The following is a 21,396-nucleotide window of genomic DNA, read 5'->3' as shown; positions in this document are numbered from 1 at the left end:
AAAAACAAACAACAAAAAATCACTACCCAGCTTCCCAGTTATTTTACATAGCAACGCGTAAAGCATTTGCAGCTGTGCCATATGGGCATTATCAACACATTTGGAATACATGTTTAGCCAGTCAGACTGCTTGGATGAAGATAATCTTGTCGTATATAAGGTGTGAGATCTCCCTGTCCTCTTGGTTGGTTTTCCCAGGATCATCAAGAGCCGCTCCCGCCAGCGCAACTTCCAGCTGCTGATCATCACCCACGACGAGGACTTTGTGGAGCTGCTGGGGCGATCCAGCTATGTTGAACACTTCTACCGCATCCGCAAGAACCAGGACCAGATCTCTGAAATCATGAAATGCAGCATCGCCTCCCTGTCCTCTTATCTCCACTGAGGCAGGCAACATACTCTGACAAAAGTCTAAGGAAGGATAGAGACTTAAAATTGATCCATAATGCAGTAGGGAAAATTTTAGGTCCCAGTGCATTTACAGTGCAGCCTTACTGAATTCAGCACAAAAAAATGTGCAAAAAGTGCAGCGTCTCCTCTCACTTTCCTGTCTCTATTCAGCCCCATTGCAAACTACTAAAGGCTTTATAAATTTCCAATGTTGATATTGTGGTGGTTTAGTGTTTCTGTCCAATCACCAAAGTTGTGCGCACTTCCTCATATACTGGTTCTTCCCCTGCCAAGAAAGTGCTTTGTAAAGTGGGTGCCTCAGAGCAATCCATCATTCACTCCAAAGCGTGGTCTTCAGTCTCATTAGCTCCTCTCTAAATGTTCGGTGGATGTCTACAGTGTAGGGTGTTAGGTTTTCATGTGGCCCTGTGGTGGGTTTACAACAGAATGTGCAAACTCTTGGTAAAATCCTTTCACCGCTGCTGATGCTGTCTCGATAGAGAAACCACGGGGTCTACTGGGCTGAACACTCCAAAAAACAGAAAATTAGAACACTGGAGCCGCACGAACTTTGTAAATGGCAGATTTGCCCTGAAAAACGAGATTTAAAGATATTACACCTTTGTGACTTATTTCCTTGGTTATTGTTTACTTCACACATCCTGACTCATGATATTCAAGCCTAACTGATATAGAAAAACTGAAGTCATACTTTGTTCGTAATCCATAGCCTGAACAACCTAGACATCTGAGGGTTGGAAAGTATTGCTTTACTAGAGTGTGTAGGCATTGATTAAAAAAAAAAAAAAAATGGTGTGAATACAGTGCTATACTGCACAGTTCTGTTCTCAAGTATCAGCTTGTAACAGCTTGTAATGTTTTAATGTTTTTATGTCTCTCTCTGGTCCTCGGTAACACTCAGCAGAATATAGTTCGGCTTAAGGCCAGCACTGGAAACATAATACTGAGCATTGCTTTAGGAAAAAGGGATCATATTGCTCGTTTTCAGTGCTCTAATCTGTTCATGTTGTTGAAAGTCTCTGCTCTGTTTATGAGCTCATGAAGTTCAGTCATAAAACACTTGTGCAGAGCCCTAGTGTGGTTCTTTGAGCAAGTTAAGGATGCAGAGCGGTCTCATCACTGGTGTGGCTATCGCTGTATGTATCCGCTATTCAGAGAAAAGTTGCTCGGTTTTCATGAACAGTAATCAACCACATCTATAGTCATATAATGATTAACCCCGCTCACAGACTGCAGGCTGACTTGGCTTTTTTTTTTCTCTCCATTAATGGGGGGAGGGAGGTGGGCAAAGTCAGAGTATAATCTTGTGCTCTCAGCTAAGACTTCATAATCAATTGTAAGACAGCAACTGAGTGGTTAGTACAAGGGTGTCTTGAAATAGCTTCCTCCACAGGTCGACAGCAAAAGAAAGCAATTATGAAGACGATGATGCTCCTCCTGATATCTGCTGCGACACTGATAGCCGCTCCAATAGACCAAGCAGTCACCAACCACAATATGAAGAGGGTAATTGATTTGGCCCAAAACTACACAAAGTCTGCCAATACGGTAAGAGTTCATCGCTTTTGTTAACAAAACTACTAAAACTTGGCCAGCTTTGATAGGGGAAAACCAAACACTTCTAAATTAGCTCATTGTTACATCATTTTTCGGTCACTAAAAATTGGTCAATGTGCTAAATTATCATCATCCTTTGCCTCCTCTGCACTTCAGGATATGTTGACTGCTTTTGTGGAAAGTGTTAAGGACCTGGCCGAAGGCTCCAACAAATGCGAGGTGAGGAAAATACTGGTCTTTGCAATGTTGTCGGTTCAAGCCTGTGTCTCAGACTGTGGCCAATCTGTCTTGTTGATTTGCAGTTGTAATCAATAGATCACCAGTGATCTACTATGTAGTATGCGATTTCTTTAACTCAGACTGGGCAAGATCTTAGAAATCATGTCTAGTAAGTTTGCCCCGAAATTGACTGAAGAAAGTTAATAATAGAGTAAATAAATAAAAAGTATAAGCAGTTCAAAAGGGCTGTAGAACATAACACTGGATGTCATTTGTCACTAATGCATGTCCATAACGTGCATAACATTAAGTTAAATTTTACGTAACACTTGTATTTCTTAAATCCTACAGCGCAAGTTCTTCTGCAAAGTACAGCACATCTTGGCTGACAGTGCACACTTTGGACGAAACACCGAGATCGTAAAAATCCTGGAAGTTGAAAACGAAAAGCATACGGTAAGAACTGGAAACACTGTGCATAATGATGACTTGACAATGATTGATGCATTTGTTTACTGCAAATGTCCTCAGGATAGTGACACACAATATGGCCATGGTACTACCATATAATTACAGTTTTTGTACTTCTTGCCAACTGAAACCAGATCTTTTACTAATGCTGTATTTTAGTAAAGATACAGATCTGCACTGGGTAACCAGAACTATCTTAAGATGTTAGTTTCATCACCATCTGTTGGCTTGATCGATCATATAATTACTGTCTAAGAGCAGTCCATGTGGCTGCAATGAAAAGGTCAAAGTTTTCAGAATCATACCAAGGAGTCTTAGAGTGCAAAAGCATGCTCTCTTCAGTTATGAAAAGGAAATAGAGACAGATAAGAGAAGAAAGATTAAGAAGCAAAGCTGACTGAGCAAAGTGTTGAACTTGATTTCTTATCTTTCAGGCAACCTGCGAAGAGGTCAAAAAGAAGAAGGCCAGTGATTCTGAAATTACAGTCACAGCCTTCCTGGACCATCTCATCAAATGTATCCAGCACAAAAACCTTCATGAAGGGAGCTCCTAAAAGCTAGACCTGCTACATTATTATGAGACAGTGGATCACTTCTGTGTTATTTTTGGATTGAAAAATGAGATGTTCACTCTTAACAAACCAACTCACCCCTACCAAAAATGGCAAAATACGGAAAAGCTATAGTACCTTTTGAATATCGAAAGATGCATTAAATCATTGGTTGAACAAATAGATGATAGTAGTAGTAATACACTTACATTTTTTTTGTATCTATTAAAGAAGTGAATCATAGGCTCTGGATCATGATTTAATTTTCAGAAATGGCTACTGATGGCATTTTGGAATACAACTATTCATTTTGTCTTTTGATTTTTGGCTGCCTTTCCTGCTTTTATTTTATTTTATTTTATTTTTTTACAAACGTAGCAGAGTTTTAGAGTTGGGGTGTGAAAGATGATCAGTTTGTGCTTGTCAGATTGCATACTCCATAATGTCTGGTCAGTAATCCTACATCAGAGCGGCAGTATAGATAAATTAAAATTGTACTTTTTCCCAGGGCTGACTGCTATCAAATATCTGCATATTTATTCCTCTCCATTGTATTTAAAAACAGGACTTTTTTTTTTTTATTTTTTTTTTTTTTTAAACAGTTCAGTAGCATATTTATTGTAATGTATATGACACAGCTTTGAAACATTGATTGTATTGTGTTGGCAGAAATAAACTTTTGATAAAGTGTGAATGGTAATGCTTGGTGCTGTGCCACATTTGAGTCCATATTTACAGATGGCAACCTAAACAGTAACAGTAAGCTCCTACTGCTCTCAAATTGCAACATTATGTTCACTACATCCAGTTATATCCATTCATGTAGACTTTTCACTTATAGAGTCTAAGCCTGAGTTCTTGAAAGCAGTTAACTAGAGAATTGTGGTCTGAAATCCGGTTTGGTAGGTATTTGTTTTTTCCTGGTGTGCTATTTTCTTGGTGAGAAATCAGTCCCGTCATGCAGACTTTAAGTATATTCTCATAGCTTTGCAGTTTTCATTTTCAATCAATCAATCAATCAGAATTTGAATTTTTCATTTGATTTTAACCATCTGAAGTCTCAAATTTATCTTGTGGAATCTTCCCTGGTGAATTGAAAATGAATACAATAAAAAAAAAAAAAAATTCAACTCATTAAAGAAACAAACTAAACTAAATAGACACTGTTAACACACACACACATATGGAGAGAGTGACACACACATAATTTTGTAGTCTTAAGTTTGGCTTTCCTTCTAAGACTTTAATTGGGGTGTACTCAATTTTGCAACATGGGCTTGAATGAATTTGTTAGGAAAAACACTTTTTTGTGTGTGCAAATTAACAAATCTTGTTTGCAATCAATGGCCCACATTTGTGTGAGTATTTTGTAACCCATAGAAAATGTTGATTCTGAAAGGAAACTAAAGGTTTTCTGACAAATGTAGTGTGGTGTACTCATTTATGCTGAGCGAGAGAGAGAGAGAGAGAGAGAGAGATGTATAGATACATACATACATATAGATAGATGGATGGATGGATGGATACACATATTTAGTCCATTGAGTCCATGCTTTGTTTAGGCACTTTTGATAGCTTTGACTCCTCTTTAACATGTTTGTATCATCTTGGTACATCTGGATTTCAGGGTTTTATCCCTTCCTTGCACATTTTGTCCAGCTCAGTCAAGTTGGACAAGGAGTATGTGACCACCTGTTGGTTTATTCCACAATATTAAGATGAATTTAAGTCTTGCCTCTGGTTGGGCAACTCAAGGGAGCATGCTTAGTCTGAAGCCACTGCAGTGTTGATTTGGCTGTAACAAGCATAGCCATGTAGTGAGTTCTATTTTTTGTTTGTTTGTTTGTTTGTTTGTTTTCCACCTCTGGTGTAGGAAGTTGCAGAGATGATTTTATATGGATGATGAGCTGTTTCTGCCATACGTGACATACGTGGCATTTTACATCATCCGCTCCAGTTTTCATTTTATCAGCCCATAAAACGCCTTCAAAATCTTTCACATGCCTTTTCTGTGATCCTCTGGCGGCTATTATCATGTCTTGTCATTACAAGAGGTAGGCATCAGATGTAAATTCAGGTCATACAGTAAGTGAGTCATCAGATGCTCATCTTCTGTATACTGGGGTGGCAGGCTCCCCCTTGGAAAAAGTAGCTTTCAGGTAAATACATGCACTGCCATCTGTGGGGTGGCAGTGCATGTCCACATGTTCATTTGTAAAGGCACCATAGAGACATTCAAGGAATCCACTTTGACTTTAGGAGTTGTTATGTGTGGATCACTGGCAAAGGAAAAGCATCCATTTTGAAGTCAGGCTGTAACACTACAAAATGTGGAACAAGGCCAACCCCAAACATGACACAAGAGAAGGTTAGGTTAGGAGCCAGGGGAGTGCAAGGTCATCTCTAAAAACTTAGTCAGATGAGCGGTTGTCCAGAATATCAAGAGTGTTAAATTCTCACCTCCCTGAAAAAATTACTGCCAAAGATCCCTTGTGCAACATGCATGAGGTCACAAAACAAAAATAAAAAAAAAACACATAATTATGCCCATGACAGAGTGGTTCCTTTGTCTCTCTATGTGATGACGCTGCATGAGGAAGAGCTCCAAGTTGGAAACCCACTGCTTATCAATCTGTTGTACTGGCTGCATCAGAAAGACAGTTGAATTTGTTGTTTGCTTTGAAGCGCTATTCAGTTTTGAGGACTGAAATTAGCAAATACAATGTTTTTGTTCTCCAGCATCACACAGTTCTCACCCTCTTTGTTTCATGAAGTAGATCTTGCCCGTGGTGGAAGAGGAATGCTACTGGACTATTCGCCTGATTAAATGCAGAGATTAAAGACCAACATTGAGAAATTGTTTTGATTTTTACAGGAGCTCTTAAATATGATGCTGTCCTACTGACGGACAAATGCAAAGACAGACTTGGACAAACACATAATCCCCTGCTGGTGATTTCACCTCCATAACAGATGTAATGAAGTATATTTTATTTATTTACATTTATTGTGGAAATACTGGTGGTTCATCAAATAGCACTGAAGAATCAATTAGGAGTTTAAAGGATTCTTTAAACATTAATAGTCTGTAAAGTACTGTTCATCCCGCAAAGAACCTCTGAAGAACCCTGTTTTTGTAGAACGCACTTAACCGATGGGTCACCCCAGCAAAACATTGCCCGAGATGCTGCCTGCCTGGCTGCGGTGGGCTGGAAATCCTGCAATCCCTAACTGACTAAGGAGCTCTCAGAGAGGAACATGTTTCACCACTCTTCTCCCCTTTGCCTTGGACAATGTACCCGTCACTCAGTGATTTGATGCAATGTGAGAGCTATGGGGAGGCTGACTGCTCTTGGTGGTGGTTGGGTCTCCCTGTGGTATTCAGCTCAGTGTGTGTGTGCATGTGCGTGTGCGTGTGCGTGTGCATACATGTGTGTCTTACTGAACCGTGGCTCCTTCATTACTAAATAAACAGAGTGACTCTTTTTCGCCAGGGCTTTTTATAGGACTCTTGGAATATTCACAATACTTTGTTATATCCTTTTCTTACAGTCTACTGAGTAAATAAGCTTTGATTAACTTGTTATGGTGAAATTAGAGGTATACTCCATGGTTCACTACAGTGCATGGTAATGCTGTTAAGTATTATTCGCATGTATGGATGGCACACTAGTTTTACATTATCCAGTTTTCTAGAAGTGCACCATTATTGTAATTTGGTCAGAGGATGAAATTCAGTGGTAGTTTAAGGGACAGAAAAGAAATTAAAGCGAAGGCTAAAAGTAAAAACACACTGATGTCAGTCGCCTTTTCTGTCCTCAGTACAACCTGTACCGTTTCCAGAGTGATCAACTGAATCACCAGTTCCTGTCTGCTCCTATGTGGACAAGGTGTTTTTTGATTAACAGTAAAAAAAAAAAAAAAAAAAAAAAAAAAAAAAAGGCCCATACTGAGTAAGACACATCCTCAAACCAAAGGTCATCGGTTCAAGACTCTGTGACAGCTAACTTCTGCCCTTGAGCAGGACACTGAATCCCTACCGGCTGCAGGGCTGTTCCACAGCTGACCTTGACCTCTGACCTCTAAGTGGAGGTGCCAAGTGAACGAAGAATTCTTCCTTTTGGGATTGTGAAATTACTGCTGGCCATGACACAACAGTAATTTGACTCACAACCATTTTTTCCAGTCATATTATATCACTATTCTGATTCTCTGATGGCTGAGTGAATGGTCTATGCTCTTAAACCATGTCGGCCCCCGGGATGACATAATTTCTACATTTATATTGATATTTAGGTATGCAGCCTTAACACTGCCACATAGTTTTGTGTCATCTGCAGTCTCTCAAGTCACATCACAGCCTTTGCACACTGCCACCCCTCGATTGCCTCAGGGATACGTGTGTCCCCAAACCACTCAAAATAGATCACCATCTTTTCATCATTTGCAGTTGCCTGGAGTGGATGTTACATTTGGTTTTTTGTGTGTGTGTGTGTGTGTGTGTGTCCACAGCTAATCTTGCAAAGTGCTGGGCCTATTTTTTGTGCACAGTTGAGACTGTATCATCATGGTCTCATGTTTGTTCTCGCTATCGCTGCTCTCTCTCTTCATTCACTCCCAAGCTCACTTGACCACCTCCTCTCTCTCTCTCTCTCTCTCTCTCTCTCTCTCTCTCTCTCTCTCTCTCTCTCTCTCTCTCTGTAAAACTGCAGCTCACCTGATTGTGGTTTTCCAGAAAATTAGCGAAGACAGAGCTGTTAGACTGTGACCGGACTGACAGGTAAAACATTTATAGGTAGATTTTTTTTTAGCTTGAGTGCTGCTTATTATTTTTTTTTTTTTTCTCCATATTTCCAGTTAAATCACCTTGGTCGCTGCACACGTCTCATAATGACAGGGCAAACACTGTTTCTTCTCTCCATGTGGACGTGTATCTGTCCACAGCTAATCTCACACACCGCTGCGCCAATCATCAACCTAATATCTTTTGTGCACTTTTATGCCTTCATATTTTCCATTCACCTGGTAGGTGGAAATCGGCTTGACACCTAAGTCCGAGCACCAGAGAAGGGGAGATACGCCTGGCAGAAATCTGCACTCCACTGAGTACACTCTTGTAATTTGTTTCTATTCAGTGTTTACTGCATTAGTGGTACTACAGCTGGAAGCCTACAAATATACAGTAAGTTCCACTTGGCAGTTTCCATTTTACCCACTTCAGTTCTAACTTACAGAGTTCTTTCTTATTATTTCATTTTTTCACAGATGTACATGACCATATTGTCTATCGTCTTCAAAAACATAAGGTAAGGACTCATTTGAGCCATTTTTGTTTTGGGTAGGAACTGCAGGTATGGCAAGGATAAAGGGTCCACACCATTGTGAATGAATGCACAGAAATTTTAACCAGAGGTGTTTTTTTCCCCTCTATTTATTTAGGACATAGGGTCAGGATTTCATTTTTTTGTATTGTGGATCTGGAACAGCTCAGTCTATTCAAAGCTTTTCCACTGCACGTTCCTGCTTGTTCTTACAATTTGTATTGTTTTGACAAACTGACCTTTCTCCTCAGCAGCATCATGATTATTCATAAAATGTTAATTATTCATTATGGTTTAATATTTTATCCATAACTCAAGGTTAACCCAATCAGGTAGATTTAAGGTACTGTGTTTCTGTGGAAGCTTCATAAGATATAATGCTGCTCATTTTATTGCTTGTTAGATCGGGGGACATCACTAGTGTGTTGTATGTCCACAGAGAATATGCCTTTGATGATAAAAGCCCCAGGTTACTATAGTGAATTATGTCGGCTTAATACAAGATTTAAAAAACAGTCTTACACCTTCTTATTCTGCTGTTATTAGATTGAGTCATAAAGGGCATTTGTTTATATTCCTCTTTCAAACCTATGGCTGATATTCTAAACCCCATCAGGGAGTGCCGGCAAGTATGATAATGAGCTCAAATCACCCCGAGGTGATGAAACCTGCAACATTATTCAAGCGTATCACACTATCAACATTGTTCCATCTGATCTAATGGGATCCATACAGGTGTTGTGTATAAAGCCCCCAGTAAATCCAAGACTACGCTGAAGTACAAATCTAAGGTTGCTGACCGGGGCGCCCGTCAAATTATCATCTCATCAGAGGTTTAAAAGGCCAAGCTGATCCTGGATCATTGCTTCTACTAGGAGACGCTTGATAAATACTGTCTTATTTTAAGCATCCCCTTGATCCATGTACACACACACACACACTCACACACAGACACACACACAGACGAGTACACGCACGTGCACAACACTGGCTGCCTCTGCTTCTTTATTGTGTTCCTGGTCGATTAGCCTCGGGGCTGTCTTCAGGGCCTGGGGCCAGTGGGAGCGAGGGAGGGGTTGGCTGCATCTGCTAGGGGACCTCCTTCAGGGGCCCCGCTGTGGCCTGGCTCCGTTTTCATGTCTCTCTTCAAAGGCACAGCCCTGTGGAGAGAGAGAGAGAGCGAGAGAGAGAGAGAGAGGGAGAGGGAGAGGAAGATGGCACACAACAGCAACACAGACAGTTTTGCACAGCCATTGTTCTTTTTCCATGTCCCCGTCTGGGAGGGACAGAGCGTGTCATCACCGAGCAGCTCGTCACCTCACTGTTTACACCCCTCCTCCTCCTCCTCCTCCCCTCCAAGCCCAGCACACATGTGAACTTCACAGTCGTATAAATAGGAAGACTTAATAGACAAGGAGCTGTGTTAAGTGAGCTTTGAATGGGTGGCGTCCCTCCCTCCCCCCCTCTGGGCAGGCCAGTGCAGCCTCCTCTGGTGTCGCTGGAGCTTACTGTCAAAGCGGCCGCCGCTCACCTTGATGAGATCAACCTGGAAATGAAAAGAGCCAAATCCAGACAGTCAGGATGACAACCAGACATTTTACCCATTGGGGAATTTCTGCTCGTTCTTTCATTCTTTCTTTGATTCAGTCCTCCCTCCCTCCAATCCTTCCTTTTGTCCCGTCTTCTTTCCTTCCCTCTTTCCCTCCTTTCCTCCTCTGTCTATTTCTCCTTCCAGTCCTCATTCCTTCCTTCCTTCCCTAATCTGTTCCTTCTTTACCCCCGTTAGGGTTTCTTTCTTTCTTTCTTTTTCTTTCTTTCTTTCTTTCTTTTGATTGTCGCTCCCTTCTTTCTTCTCTTCAATACTTCCATCCCTCTTTCTCTGCTCCATTCCCTCCCCTCGCCTCCTTCCTCCCTCTCTTCTTTCCTTTCTTTTCTGACCCCTACCTCCTCCACTCTGTTGCTTTTCTTCCTTTTTTCCTTCCTTTTTCTCTCTCCCCTCCTTCCTTCCTTGCATCTTCCTTTACTTCTTTCCTTCCATGATACTTGCCTAGATTCCTCCGTTCTGTCTTTCACGTTTTCCTTAATTGATTCACATTGACTCATGCCTGCAATCCTTCCCTCTTTCTATTCTTGCCTTTATTTCCTTCCTTAATCCCTCCATCCCTCTGTCTGTTCCTTGTTTCTTTCCTTGTACCCCCGACCACTCCATCCTTCACATCCCTCCCCTCCATTTCTCCGTCCCTCCTCACCTTTCTGCAGCTGTCGGACTTGGTACACTACAACCACATTTTTGTGGAGAGGATTATTATGTTCAGTAGACTGTATGCTAATTATACGTTCATATATTTAAATCTGGGTTTCTGTGAAGGCCTGCTCCTGACCGGCTAAGTGCTTTGTAGGAAAAATCACGCCACAGTGAGTTATTTCTGGCTGGGTTAATCTTATTTCTCTGGGCACTTTGATAATGGAGAAGACCTGAATAATGAATGGGGTGTATAATACCGTTCTTCAGGCCGGCTGAATGAATTAAGCAGGTGCCCATAACTGAGGATCTGAGTGGCCTTAATATAATACCCTGCCCTGTCCTTCATCCAATCCATCTATTTCTACAGTGACGTGTTTTTTTTTTTCTTTTTTCTTTTTTTTATTTTATTGTGTTTTTTGACTTGGGTGAGATGCACTTTTGCAAGGCTGTACATAGTCAAGCTTCAGTTAAGAAAATATGAGTGCTATTAAAGTATGTTGAAATGGATCACTCAGTAAATAGAACACAGACATTCAACACGCAACCTACCCCACAGCAACACTCACTCACACACACACACACATACACACACATACACACTTCCACGGCTTAGAAAAGACAAGGGATCTCTCTATCTGTCTCCCTGTGCTCACACCTCTTTGCTTTTTGTGTGTGTGTGTGTGTGTGTGTGTGTGTGTGTGTGTGTGTGTGTGTGTGTGTCTCAATAGCCTCTGCATAATGCATGGTGTGGTAGTTATAGCAGACAGATCTGACCTCACACAAAGACTATGAGACTCTAAACGTTCCTCAGTCGCTGCTCCAGAGAAGTTGCCCAGCCTCTGCGTGCAGCTGCTGCTTAATATTCAAATAAGATTATAAAATAACACGAGGGTAGATGGTTAATGGGTTACATAAAAGGTGAGTGAAAGCTGCCACTTCATAATTTAGAGGTATTTTTCTTACTTGAAAAATATGTGGTTTCATTTATTAAGAGTTTCAGCCGGTTTTGCCGATAAATAAATAAATAAGCACAGTCCCTAATGGTGAAAATAATAATAATAAAAAAGTTTGTTTTTAATTGCTCCGGAAGTCAGTCACTAGTGTATAAAAGATAGGGTAGTGCCTCAGTAGATTCTCAATATGAGGAGTGCTGAGCCAAAAAATTCCCAATGTGAAAATTCAGTAAGACAGAGGTGGCACATTCCAAAATGTTTAGCCAAAAAAGACTAAACACTCAGTGCGCCTGGGGGTCTAAGCATTTCATTTTTTTTTTTTTTTTTTTTAATATGGCCCTGAATACATGAGAAATGTGATTATTTTGTACTTTTTTTTACTACATTTTTTTAAGAGATGCCATCTTAACATTTTGAATTTGTTCACTTAATAACAGCCATGGAAACAGGCACTTTGTCAACTTTATTTAGTTGTGACTTCATTCTCTAGTTACAAGTGAATCTGTCTGATTTGTCTTTTCTTACCCAGATGGAGGCATAATCCCATCTCCACAGCCACAGTAAGTTGCACATTTTCTATCACCTTAGCAGAAACACACAACCTTGAAAAACAGTATCAGTGTATACACACACACACACACACACACACACACACACACACACACACAACTCTAAGAGGATGGAACAGAGGAGAGAATAGGAGCAACAGATGGAAAGCATCTCCTGCTTCACCTTTAAAAGACATCTATCATCCTGGCCTCAGGTTTCCATAGAGTAACACAATCTGTGTGTGGATATGTATGTGTACCCATATGCCTTCACTAAGTGCGTCCATGGCTGTGTGCAGGCAGGTATATGCATATGTACATGTGAGTGTGTCCGTGTGTGTGTGTGTGCGTGTGTGTTTGTGTGTGCGTGTCTGTGTGTCTGTGTGTGTGTGCTCCTGTGCACATGTGCTGTGCGGGAATGGAGCAGCGAGCTCGACCTGAGCTGGCTTGGCAGATGATGATAACAGAAGGTGACTAATAGAGAGCGCAGAGGTAGCTGTCTTCCTCCGCTCTGGTCACATTCTCATTTGTTGCTACTGGCATCAGATGAATTATTGAGTTTGGGGTGTCTTGGCTCTGCCATTGGCCCTGCTACCTCCCTCACATTCCTTCACTGTGCTCCGAGGGACTACAGCCACCCAGTGTGTGTGTGTGTGTGTGTGTGTGTGTGTGTGTGTGTGTGTGTGTGTGTGCGTGTGCGTGTGTGAGAGAGAGAGGGAGATAAAGATACAGAGGCTGTGTATGTGCGTGCAGTCTGCAGCAATTAAACAGAGCTCTCATCCTCATTCTGTCAAGAATGGTCTTCCCTGCATGAAAACATCTCAAGCAAAAACACACACATACACAGCACATCTCTGTGTGTCTTTCTCACCTCTCTTTCTTGTTCTCGTTTTCTTTCTTTCTTTCATTTTTTAAAAATCTATATCTCTGTCCCACCATATTACAGACAATTCACACATTTTTTTTTAAAGATATTTCATCTCATCTGTTTTATTCAAGTTTTTCATAGACAGTTACTTTTTTAAAAATGCAACAGGCTTGATAAACAGATCCAAAATGAATTCTGATATGAGAAATAATGCACAAATCGGCTCACACATCCAACACACCTCAATTATTGCATGAGAAAATGCAATATACCTTTCAGCTGCTGATGAATAATTGAAGTGCCCTCAGTCGCCACATGCTGCTAACGCTCACCAGCCTTCAGCTCAACTTACCACGTAGCGAGTGCGTTATGATATCAATACGGGTATTACTAAAATCAATAATTCACACGTTGAAGTAACTTTTTTTTAAACCTTACGTCAGATCCAACTCATTTCAGATAATTTCTCCGTCTTTTTTAAGGCCTGGTCAATTCTTTTATTTTAAGTGGCTATGTCAAACAGCAAAACAGTTTTGTCTTAGTATGCCATTAAAATGTGAGAGCTAGGAGAAGGAAGGATATTAACTGATGAAGACAATACCCATATTTGCATTTCATCTCGCCCTCCCCTTATAAAATCATTTTAACGCCTTAAATTGCATATAGACTATAATTAATCACCTCTCAGCATCAAACAGAATATTAATAAGTGCCAGAAATGCTCCTGTGTAATTGCAAACTATCGATCCCCTGGCTAAAACAACCCGCCGAGAGAGTCAGTCTCACTGGGAAGATCACACAACCGCAGGTTGTGTTTACTGTGCTCCGCTCCTAGTCTGGGCTGCAAACCACAGTCTTTATATGTTCTGAAATAATTCGCTGTTGTACCAGGAGAAACTATCAAGTAACTATCAAGTGCTGTTATTAACACATACCATTCAAAAATTATGTTATGGTTTAGTTGCTATAATAGGAATTCACTTAAAAAAAAAAAAAAAAAAATAGGCCTCCGTTTAGGCATTGCTGCATGCAAAGTGGAACTCACACTAAATCACACGCTTCACGAATTGCACACAAATTGAGTTTAGAACTTATTCTAAATTAAATTATATTAGGCTAAAAAATAATAGCAAAATGATGCCCATATTAATAATAGCAACAATAATAATAAATTTACATTGTAAAACTGCATTGTTGGCCTACCTTTAATTGAATAGCAAAACGGTAACAGATCATGGCTGAAAAAAAAAAAAAAAAAAAAAAAAAAAAATGACATATAGATTATAATAAAAATAAAATAAAAATCTGCCGCCTTGCTTTTGTCCCGCTGAAAAAAAAGATATTTTCACTCCCTTCCTTGTTTTACCCGTTTATCCAGGCTCTCACACTCCATTTCTCTGTCTGTCTCATCCCTGGAGTTACTAGTTCCCAACCAGACTTCTCCCCACCAACTCCTCTACATTACTCCTTACTTCGTTTTATACCAATATATAATTAATATTGCATCATCATTACTTAATAATTTCAAACCCCACGACATAACCCGGTGACATGAGGGCATCCATAATTAAAACTGAACTAATTAGAGAGGAAGGGGCCATTAGCACCCAGGACTGCTAAAATGCGCTGCATGGTGTGAAACCGGCACTGGAAATGTATATTTTCGATTGTGCTTATATCATACACTTCAATACATATTTAATCCCAGCAGAGGCCAGGAGATTTATAAATAAAACAATCGGATGAGTTCCCGTGAAACAAACTGTTTACAAGGTTTTTATCGCCCAATGACTCGTTTCAGCATGAGGAATGAGTTTTCCACAAAACCAAGTTTGATACACAATTGATAACCTTTATGAACAGAATTGGTTTTATACATGTATTTTTAGCACTTCGGTGTCACTGTATTTTAAAGCATTCATTAAAATAATACCACTGGACAAAGTGCACACATGTTGGAAGGGAAATAATCAAGTCACTGATTCAGAGAAATTTTAGAAAATCAATCATTTATTAAGTTTAAACTTCACACATTTTGTCAAGTGAAATCCAACAGTGAGGAAATAAAATACTCAAGGTATTTCGGTGTTATATATATTTATATGTATATAATAAGTAGGCCTATACATGTACCTGTAATACTCCAAAACATGTTCACATCAAAATATGCAATGTGTAAAATATAGCAGCAGCCTTCCAAAAGCCCCATGAATGTGTCTCATCAGATGGTGCCATTTGTACATAACTGAGAATGAACAGACTAACTGTGTTGTTGACTGTGAAAGTGTTTTACTGTAGGTACTTGCTCGTTTGTGATTGAGATATCATACAGTTCACGAAGAGAGCACATTCATTTTCAAAAAAAAAAAAAAAAAATGTTCCGGTGTTCCTTAGGAAGGTGGGTGAGTTGTTTTTTTTTTTTTTTTTTTTTGAAACCCTCAGCGGTGAACTCACATTCAGTCATCCAGTAGTCTGCACTTTGTGTCACGGTTCCAAAACACTGTACAATGCACAGACACATTGGCAGGTGGAAAAAGTCCAAGATAATGTATGATGATGGAGGCTTCATAAATGTGAGCCAGTGAATGTAGTGGTAAACAAAAAAAGGTGAGTGAACTAAGACCTCTGGTCGGTGATCATATAATAAGGAAAACCATCACCAATATAAACAAAATTAAATTCACAAAAAATATCGACTTGTGTTTTTATCTCTTATAAGCCTCTATATCCTCACATAACTCACATCAACTGGATACCACTTTAGAATAAACCTCATAAAGGCATATAGATTCCTAAAACGGTGTAAACTCTATTTTGCGGATAAAAAGGTGGATACATCCCTGAATGTGAGGAAATATTTGAGTGGATTTGATGACAATCGACAACGAAAAAAATCGGATACTCTGTAGAGAAATATGACCTTTTTCTTCATAATGAGTGAGCCAAAACGGGTGTGCAAGATACATGAGCAACAACATCAAAAATAAGCCTCCCCACAGACCTTTAGCACAATAATTTATAAGTCCCATACTAATGACCCAAACCGAAAAATGTGCAAGAACGAAGACTGAGTGACATAAAAGTCAACTTCAAATGAAAATTGAAATAAATACTACAAAGTCTCTTGGAGATAATCCCAGATGAGCGTGACGAGATGTTGATAAATCCCTGGTTGTTAGTTAGTGGGCTATTATTAATCACTCGATCAAAAATGTAGTATTTTATTCATGACGTGTGAAACTCAATGCACCGCAGAGTATTTCATTCTTTTCTGTTTTTGCCGCTGGTTGCAAAACCACACTCGAACCACATTCTTTTTCAGGTCCAGTTTCTCAGCGATGGCCGCGATTTTTTCCGAGGAAGGCCGCGGTTGGATGGCAAAGTACGCCTCCAAAGAGCGCTTTTCCGGTGCGGCGATGGAGGTGCGCTTTCTTTTCCTCTCATTCCCATTGAAAAGGTCCGGCTTGCTGTTTTTCTCCCGGTAAGCAGCCTCAGCTTCCTCCAGCCATGCCTGGAGAACCGGCTTGAGCGCGATCATGTTATTGTGGGACAAGGTGAGGGACTCGAACCTGCAGATTGTGCTCTGGCTCAAGGAGCCCACGCCGGGGATCTTCAAGTTGGCGAGCGCCGATCCGACGTCCGCCTGGGTCACCCCGAGCTTGATCCTCCTTTGCTTGAACCTTTCGGCGAAGGCTTCCAGCTCCCTCGGATCCGACTCCACGTCGTTGACGCACGCCATGCCCCCGTGGACGGACAGGGAGTGCGGGTGCGCCATGGTGGCCATCGCCTGGTGCAGTTGCCCCATAGTCTGGAGATGGTGGTGGGGGTGCTGGTGGTGGTGGTGGGCCGGCGTGGTCATCCCGGGAGGTTCCGGAGCCCCCATCCCGGTGACGGCCAGGCTGGAGGAAAGGTGGTCCAGGAGGTCCCCGGCCTCCAGGGTCTGTCCGAGGTGGTGGTGGGAGGCGATGGTGGAGGGGACGTGGGAGATGGGCACCGTGGTGGAGGATGAAGAGGCGGAGGCTGAGGTGCAGGGGACACTGCTCATGGTATGGTAAGTCACGTCTGGTTTGAACGGGTGACTCTTGCCGTGAGATACAATGCTGTCAGCAGCCGCCAGAGCCTCTGCCCGTGCCAGCAGGCTCTCATCAAAGCCTCCGAATATATTGCCCTGCAGCTGCAAGCAAGAGTGCGCATAGTGGAGTCAGTGGGGAATTCTGTCAGGCAGCTCAGGATCTAAAAAACATTTTCCAAAGGCAAGCAGCGCCGAGGAGAGGAGAGAACCCTCCTCAAAGCGCAGGTCATAAAAATTAATATGAAAGCAACAGCATTGCTTGAATAGACATGTGGATGGAGGAGGGGGGGTCGGAGGGGTGGGGAGAGAGGGGAAAGAGAGAGAGAGAAAGAGAGAGGAGAGAGAGGGGGGGAGAGAGAGAGAGAGAGAGCGGACGGGAGAGAACAAAGTCCTGTCAAATCAACTTTACAGACATTTTCAGTGTGATATTTCTTCCCTCCTTTCACCCACTACACTCCACCACCGTTCTCCCCCGACCTGAACGTACCTGCGGGGCGGGCAGACAGACTCTGCGCATGCCCTCCGAGCCCGAGTGCAGGCCGGGATACTTGGGCTCGTGCAGGGCCGGGTGCATGGAGAAATGCTGCTTGCCGTTCATGGTCATCATCCTCCTCCCCGCACGCACCTCGTCAGCAGCGGTGTGGCCCCTGACATAAAGCCGGGCAGCGGACAGCGCGCACAGCTCCTCTCCTCTCCTTCACCAGACTGAGCTATTAACATTGGCAGCGCCTCCCGGCATCCCTCTCTCTCTCCCTCTTCCTCCCCTCCTCCCGCTCTTTCAGCCACCCTCCTCACTCCTGCTCCCTCCCTCCTCCTCCCACCACCCCATCCCACCCCACCTGCTCCTGTACTCAGCTTACAAGTTGCCAAGTAGCCTATGACCTCCGTGCGCAAGCGTGCCATAGCTGTATGGAGGAAAAACAAAAAAAACAAAAACTAATTAACACTATTATACTCATAATATTACGATAAGAACTTGCAGTGTTTGTGGCAATCAGTGAGTTCATTGCGACCTTATTCTATTGTATCATTATTTTATTTTTTTTAATTTTCTGTGATAGGCCTATATTTTTTACCGATAACAGCAGAAGGCCGAAGTTAAAAAATTTCCCATGATAATGGGTGTTGTATACCTCTAAATTTTATTCAGGATAATATAGATTTTTTGTGAGGTTAAAGATGGATCAAATATGAAATAGGCTGTGGATAAACGTGACTTATCCTGGTCATCTAAAGTGCCTGTCTTGTACTGCCTTTGTTTTGTGATTGCAGGATAGCCTACCAAAGTTAATACCAAATCATCATGTCAAAGTTTTATAGCTGGAAAGTGTTATAGCTGGCAGCGGTGCATGGTGTTTATGTTATCTTAGAAAGAATGAGATTTTTTTTTTTATAATTTTTTAAAATTTATTTATTTATTTTTTTGCATCCCGTGTTTTGGGACAACGCCTCTTGTTACTTTTTAATACAGCATGTGTTAAAGCCGTTATCAACGCTATAGGCCTATGCTCCGCTCCAATGACACGTTTTGCAAGAAGCCAATTCACAAATACAGCATTGTTAGATCTTTTTTTAAGAGTGAAAAACTCCTGAAACCAGGGACCCCCCCACCCCCCACCCCCCTGTCTCTCTCTCTCTCTCTCTCATGTAACCATGAGGAAGATTTCTGCGGCGTTTCCTGCAGGGCGCCTGGCTTCAGCACCATGGACAGCGCAGGAGGTCCGCATCATCCGCGGCCCAAAAAGGAGAAAACAACAGTAACAGCTTCACTGACCCTCTGACACATTTTACACCATGTGACTTTTTTTTTTTTTTTTTTTTTTTTTTAAGTTTATTTAGCCCATTAATTACACACCACCAAAATAATTACATAACAGCAAATACAGGTAACCAAAACCCTTTCACTCATTTTATTCAACTGAAAAATAAACAACAAAACATATTTATCGTATATAAGTACAATCTATCTATCTATCTATCTATCTATCTATCTATCTATCTATCTATCTATCTATCTATCTATCTATTTCTGCGACAGTGGGGATTATTTAGGGTCAGCTATTTCAGTTTGACACAATTTTGTTAGATAGATAGATAGATAGATAGATAGATAGATAGATAGATAGATAGATAGATATGAATACAGTACGATATAATAAAAAAACATGAATCAATAATAAAAGCCTTGCTTCAAACTCTGCAGGCCTATTTTAAGCACGCCGACCAGCTGACCCGAGGGCCCTGGCCTGCTCTCCTCCTACGTGACCACCTAGCCTTGGGCTACTTTACACACTTCTCATGTGGCTGCCTGGTTAAAACTCATGAAGCCGGGCCGGACGGGCCGAAAGAGGAGCCAGGCGGGCGGAGGCGGAGCGATGACACAGCGGGTCCATCTGATCCTCCCGGCCGCCTCTCCTGTTCCCCAGACCCTTAATAATTTATCGGCGTGGTGGCAGGCATCCATTACCACGCTGGCATGTTCTTATTCATTATACAGATTAAAACTGCCAAGATCTTTTCTCGCCATGCAAACCTGTTGCAGGTTGGGGAGCCAAACCTTAATGGCAGACCTGAATATAGGCTGTAGGCTCCGCACGGCGAGTCAGAAAGGGACTTAACACTACTTTATCCGTCTCTGTGCATATGAACTTTACTCACGTTTATGGTTATTAGACTGATGTATAATAAATACCTAATGACCCACATCATATAGAGTCAAACTTATGAACTTAAAGACTGGAGGATAGCATTTTAAGGACAAATAACGCGGTTTTTATACCTATATTTAGCCTATTACCTAGACTGGTGTTGTTATGGTGTAATAATCACAGACCGGAGGCCACACTCTTTTCTAGGCCCATCATTGTTTACAGCGAACATTTTGTAAATATTCAGTCTCAGTCATAGAGTCATAGTAGGCTAAGCTTAGTAGAATATAAAGTAGGCTTGGGTTTATGCATTAGCCTGTAGGTTTGTCTCTATCTATCTATCTATCTATCTATCTATCTATCTATCTATCTATATTGACAGATGGATAGATACAGATATATATATAAACCTACATGAGAGCTGTTCTAAAATAAACAAATAAACAAATAAATAAGTAAAATCATCATTCCATTTAAGATGCTGCCCTGAATAAGGCATGAAGTCCTTTTCTCACCCTCACCTCAGTCTTCCCTTCACCCCATGTTTTTTTCCTCTTCTTTTTACTTCTTAATAACTCTTCTATAGCCACGGTCCATTCATAATTTAGCAACCATTGTGGAATGTTTACGACTTTGTCATCGGTGTGCATTCGCGTCCAGAAGATTGCATCTGACATGTTTTATGGATTTGTTTGTGGCCAAATGTGACAGCTCTCTTCCATGTGCTTCTTCACCTCCGTCTGGCCTGCGTGCAGCCTCGCTCCTGCAAGTGGCAGTGCTGCTGGATGGCGACAGTCACACAGCCGGCCTACTGCTTTAGGTGAAACATAGGCTGCTCTCTGAAGTTCAGAGGTAATGTCGGTGTTACCACTCAACACCAGCCTAATAAAACAAGTTCTATACTGTCATGGGCCTAAAACTAAAACTTTAAACACCAGACACTCAGTGAGCACCATCACCATTATCTATACACCATATTCCAGCATAATATTAAATAGACTGGTCTAATTTAGTTAACAAGTAAAAGCCGTTGCTCTGATTTGACCAAGCAGAACCACGAAAAACAAACAAACAAACAACAACAAAACAAACAAACAAACAGAAAAACACATTGTGGCTTGATTATTTGGCTTCCATGGTAATTCACACGGTGGAAACATTAGATTAACGGGACAAGGAGGCGCACAGGTGAGGTGATTGACTTATCGCGATGTTTGCAGATAGAGAGAACGCTAATATCGGGACGTGATGTCACGCAAAAGTAACGTGATAAGTCACTTGAAAGGGGAGTAATTATTTGTTGTCAGGGAGCGAGGAACCCGGCTCTGGGCTCCTCCAGGCCGCCGCCGCCGCCAGGGCGACAGGAGATCCGCCAAGGACGGCGCGCCGGGGAGGCCCTACCCGGCTTGACGTGCCCTCCCCCGGGGAGAGCAGACAGTTCTTGCATTAAGTCAAACAGACTCTGAGTGTTTTCACTTGACTTCCTAAAGTAAGAAACGCTCATGAATTATTCAGCGATATTTGAATATGTC

The 21,396-nt window shown here is 41.6% G+C and overlaps 2 protein-coding genes across 4 annotated transcripts in view; one reads left to right on the top strand and one right to left on the bottom strand.

Annotated features, from left to right (window-relative positions):
• Window positions 1-1,201, top strand: part of rad50 (RAD50 homolog, double strand break repair protein) — a 29,739-nt gene extending 28,538 nt beyond the window's left edge. For all 3 annotated transcript variants that reach the window (XM_030068995.1, XM_030068996.1, XM_030068994.1), the window contains exon 28: window positions 199-1,201. In XM_030068995.1, the coding sequence (XP_029924855.1) occupies window positions 199-242 (44 nt within the window). In that variant the 3' untranslated portion in view covers window positions 243-1,201. The remainder of the gene's footprint in view (window positions 1-198) is intronic.
• Window positions 1,202-15,157: 13,956 nt separating this feature from the next.
• Window positions 15,158-17,814, bottom strand: pou4f3 (POU class 4 homeobox 3). The gene is made up of 2 exons (XM_030069072.1): window positions 17,704-17,814; window positions 15,158-17,318 (listed from the first exon to the last, which is right to left on the bottom strand). The coding sequence occupies exons 1-2, from the start codon at window positions 17,812-17,814 to the stop codon at window positions 16,386-16,388; spliced, it is 1,044 nt and encodes a 347-aa protein (XP_029924932.1). The 3' UTR covers window positions 15,158-16,385.
• Window positions 17,815-21,396: the final 3,582 nt, after the last annotated feature.

This window comes from Myripristis murdjan, chromosome 14 (assembly GCF_902150065.1).
Source record: "Myripristis murdjan chromosome 14, fMyrMur1.1, whole genome shotgun sequence".
NCBI lineage: Eukaryota > Metazoa > Chordata > Actinopteri > Holocentriformes > Holocentridae > Myripristis > Myripristis murdjan.
The sequence above is the reverse complement of the archived record's forward strand: the minus strand, read 5'-3'. Positions and strand labels throughout refer to the sequence as shown.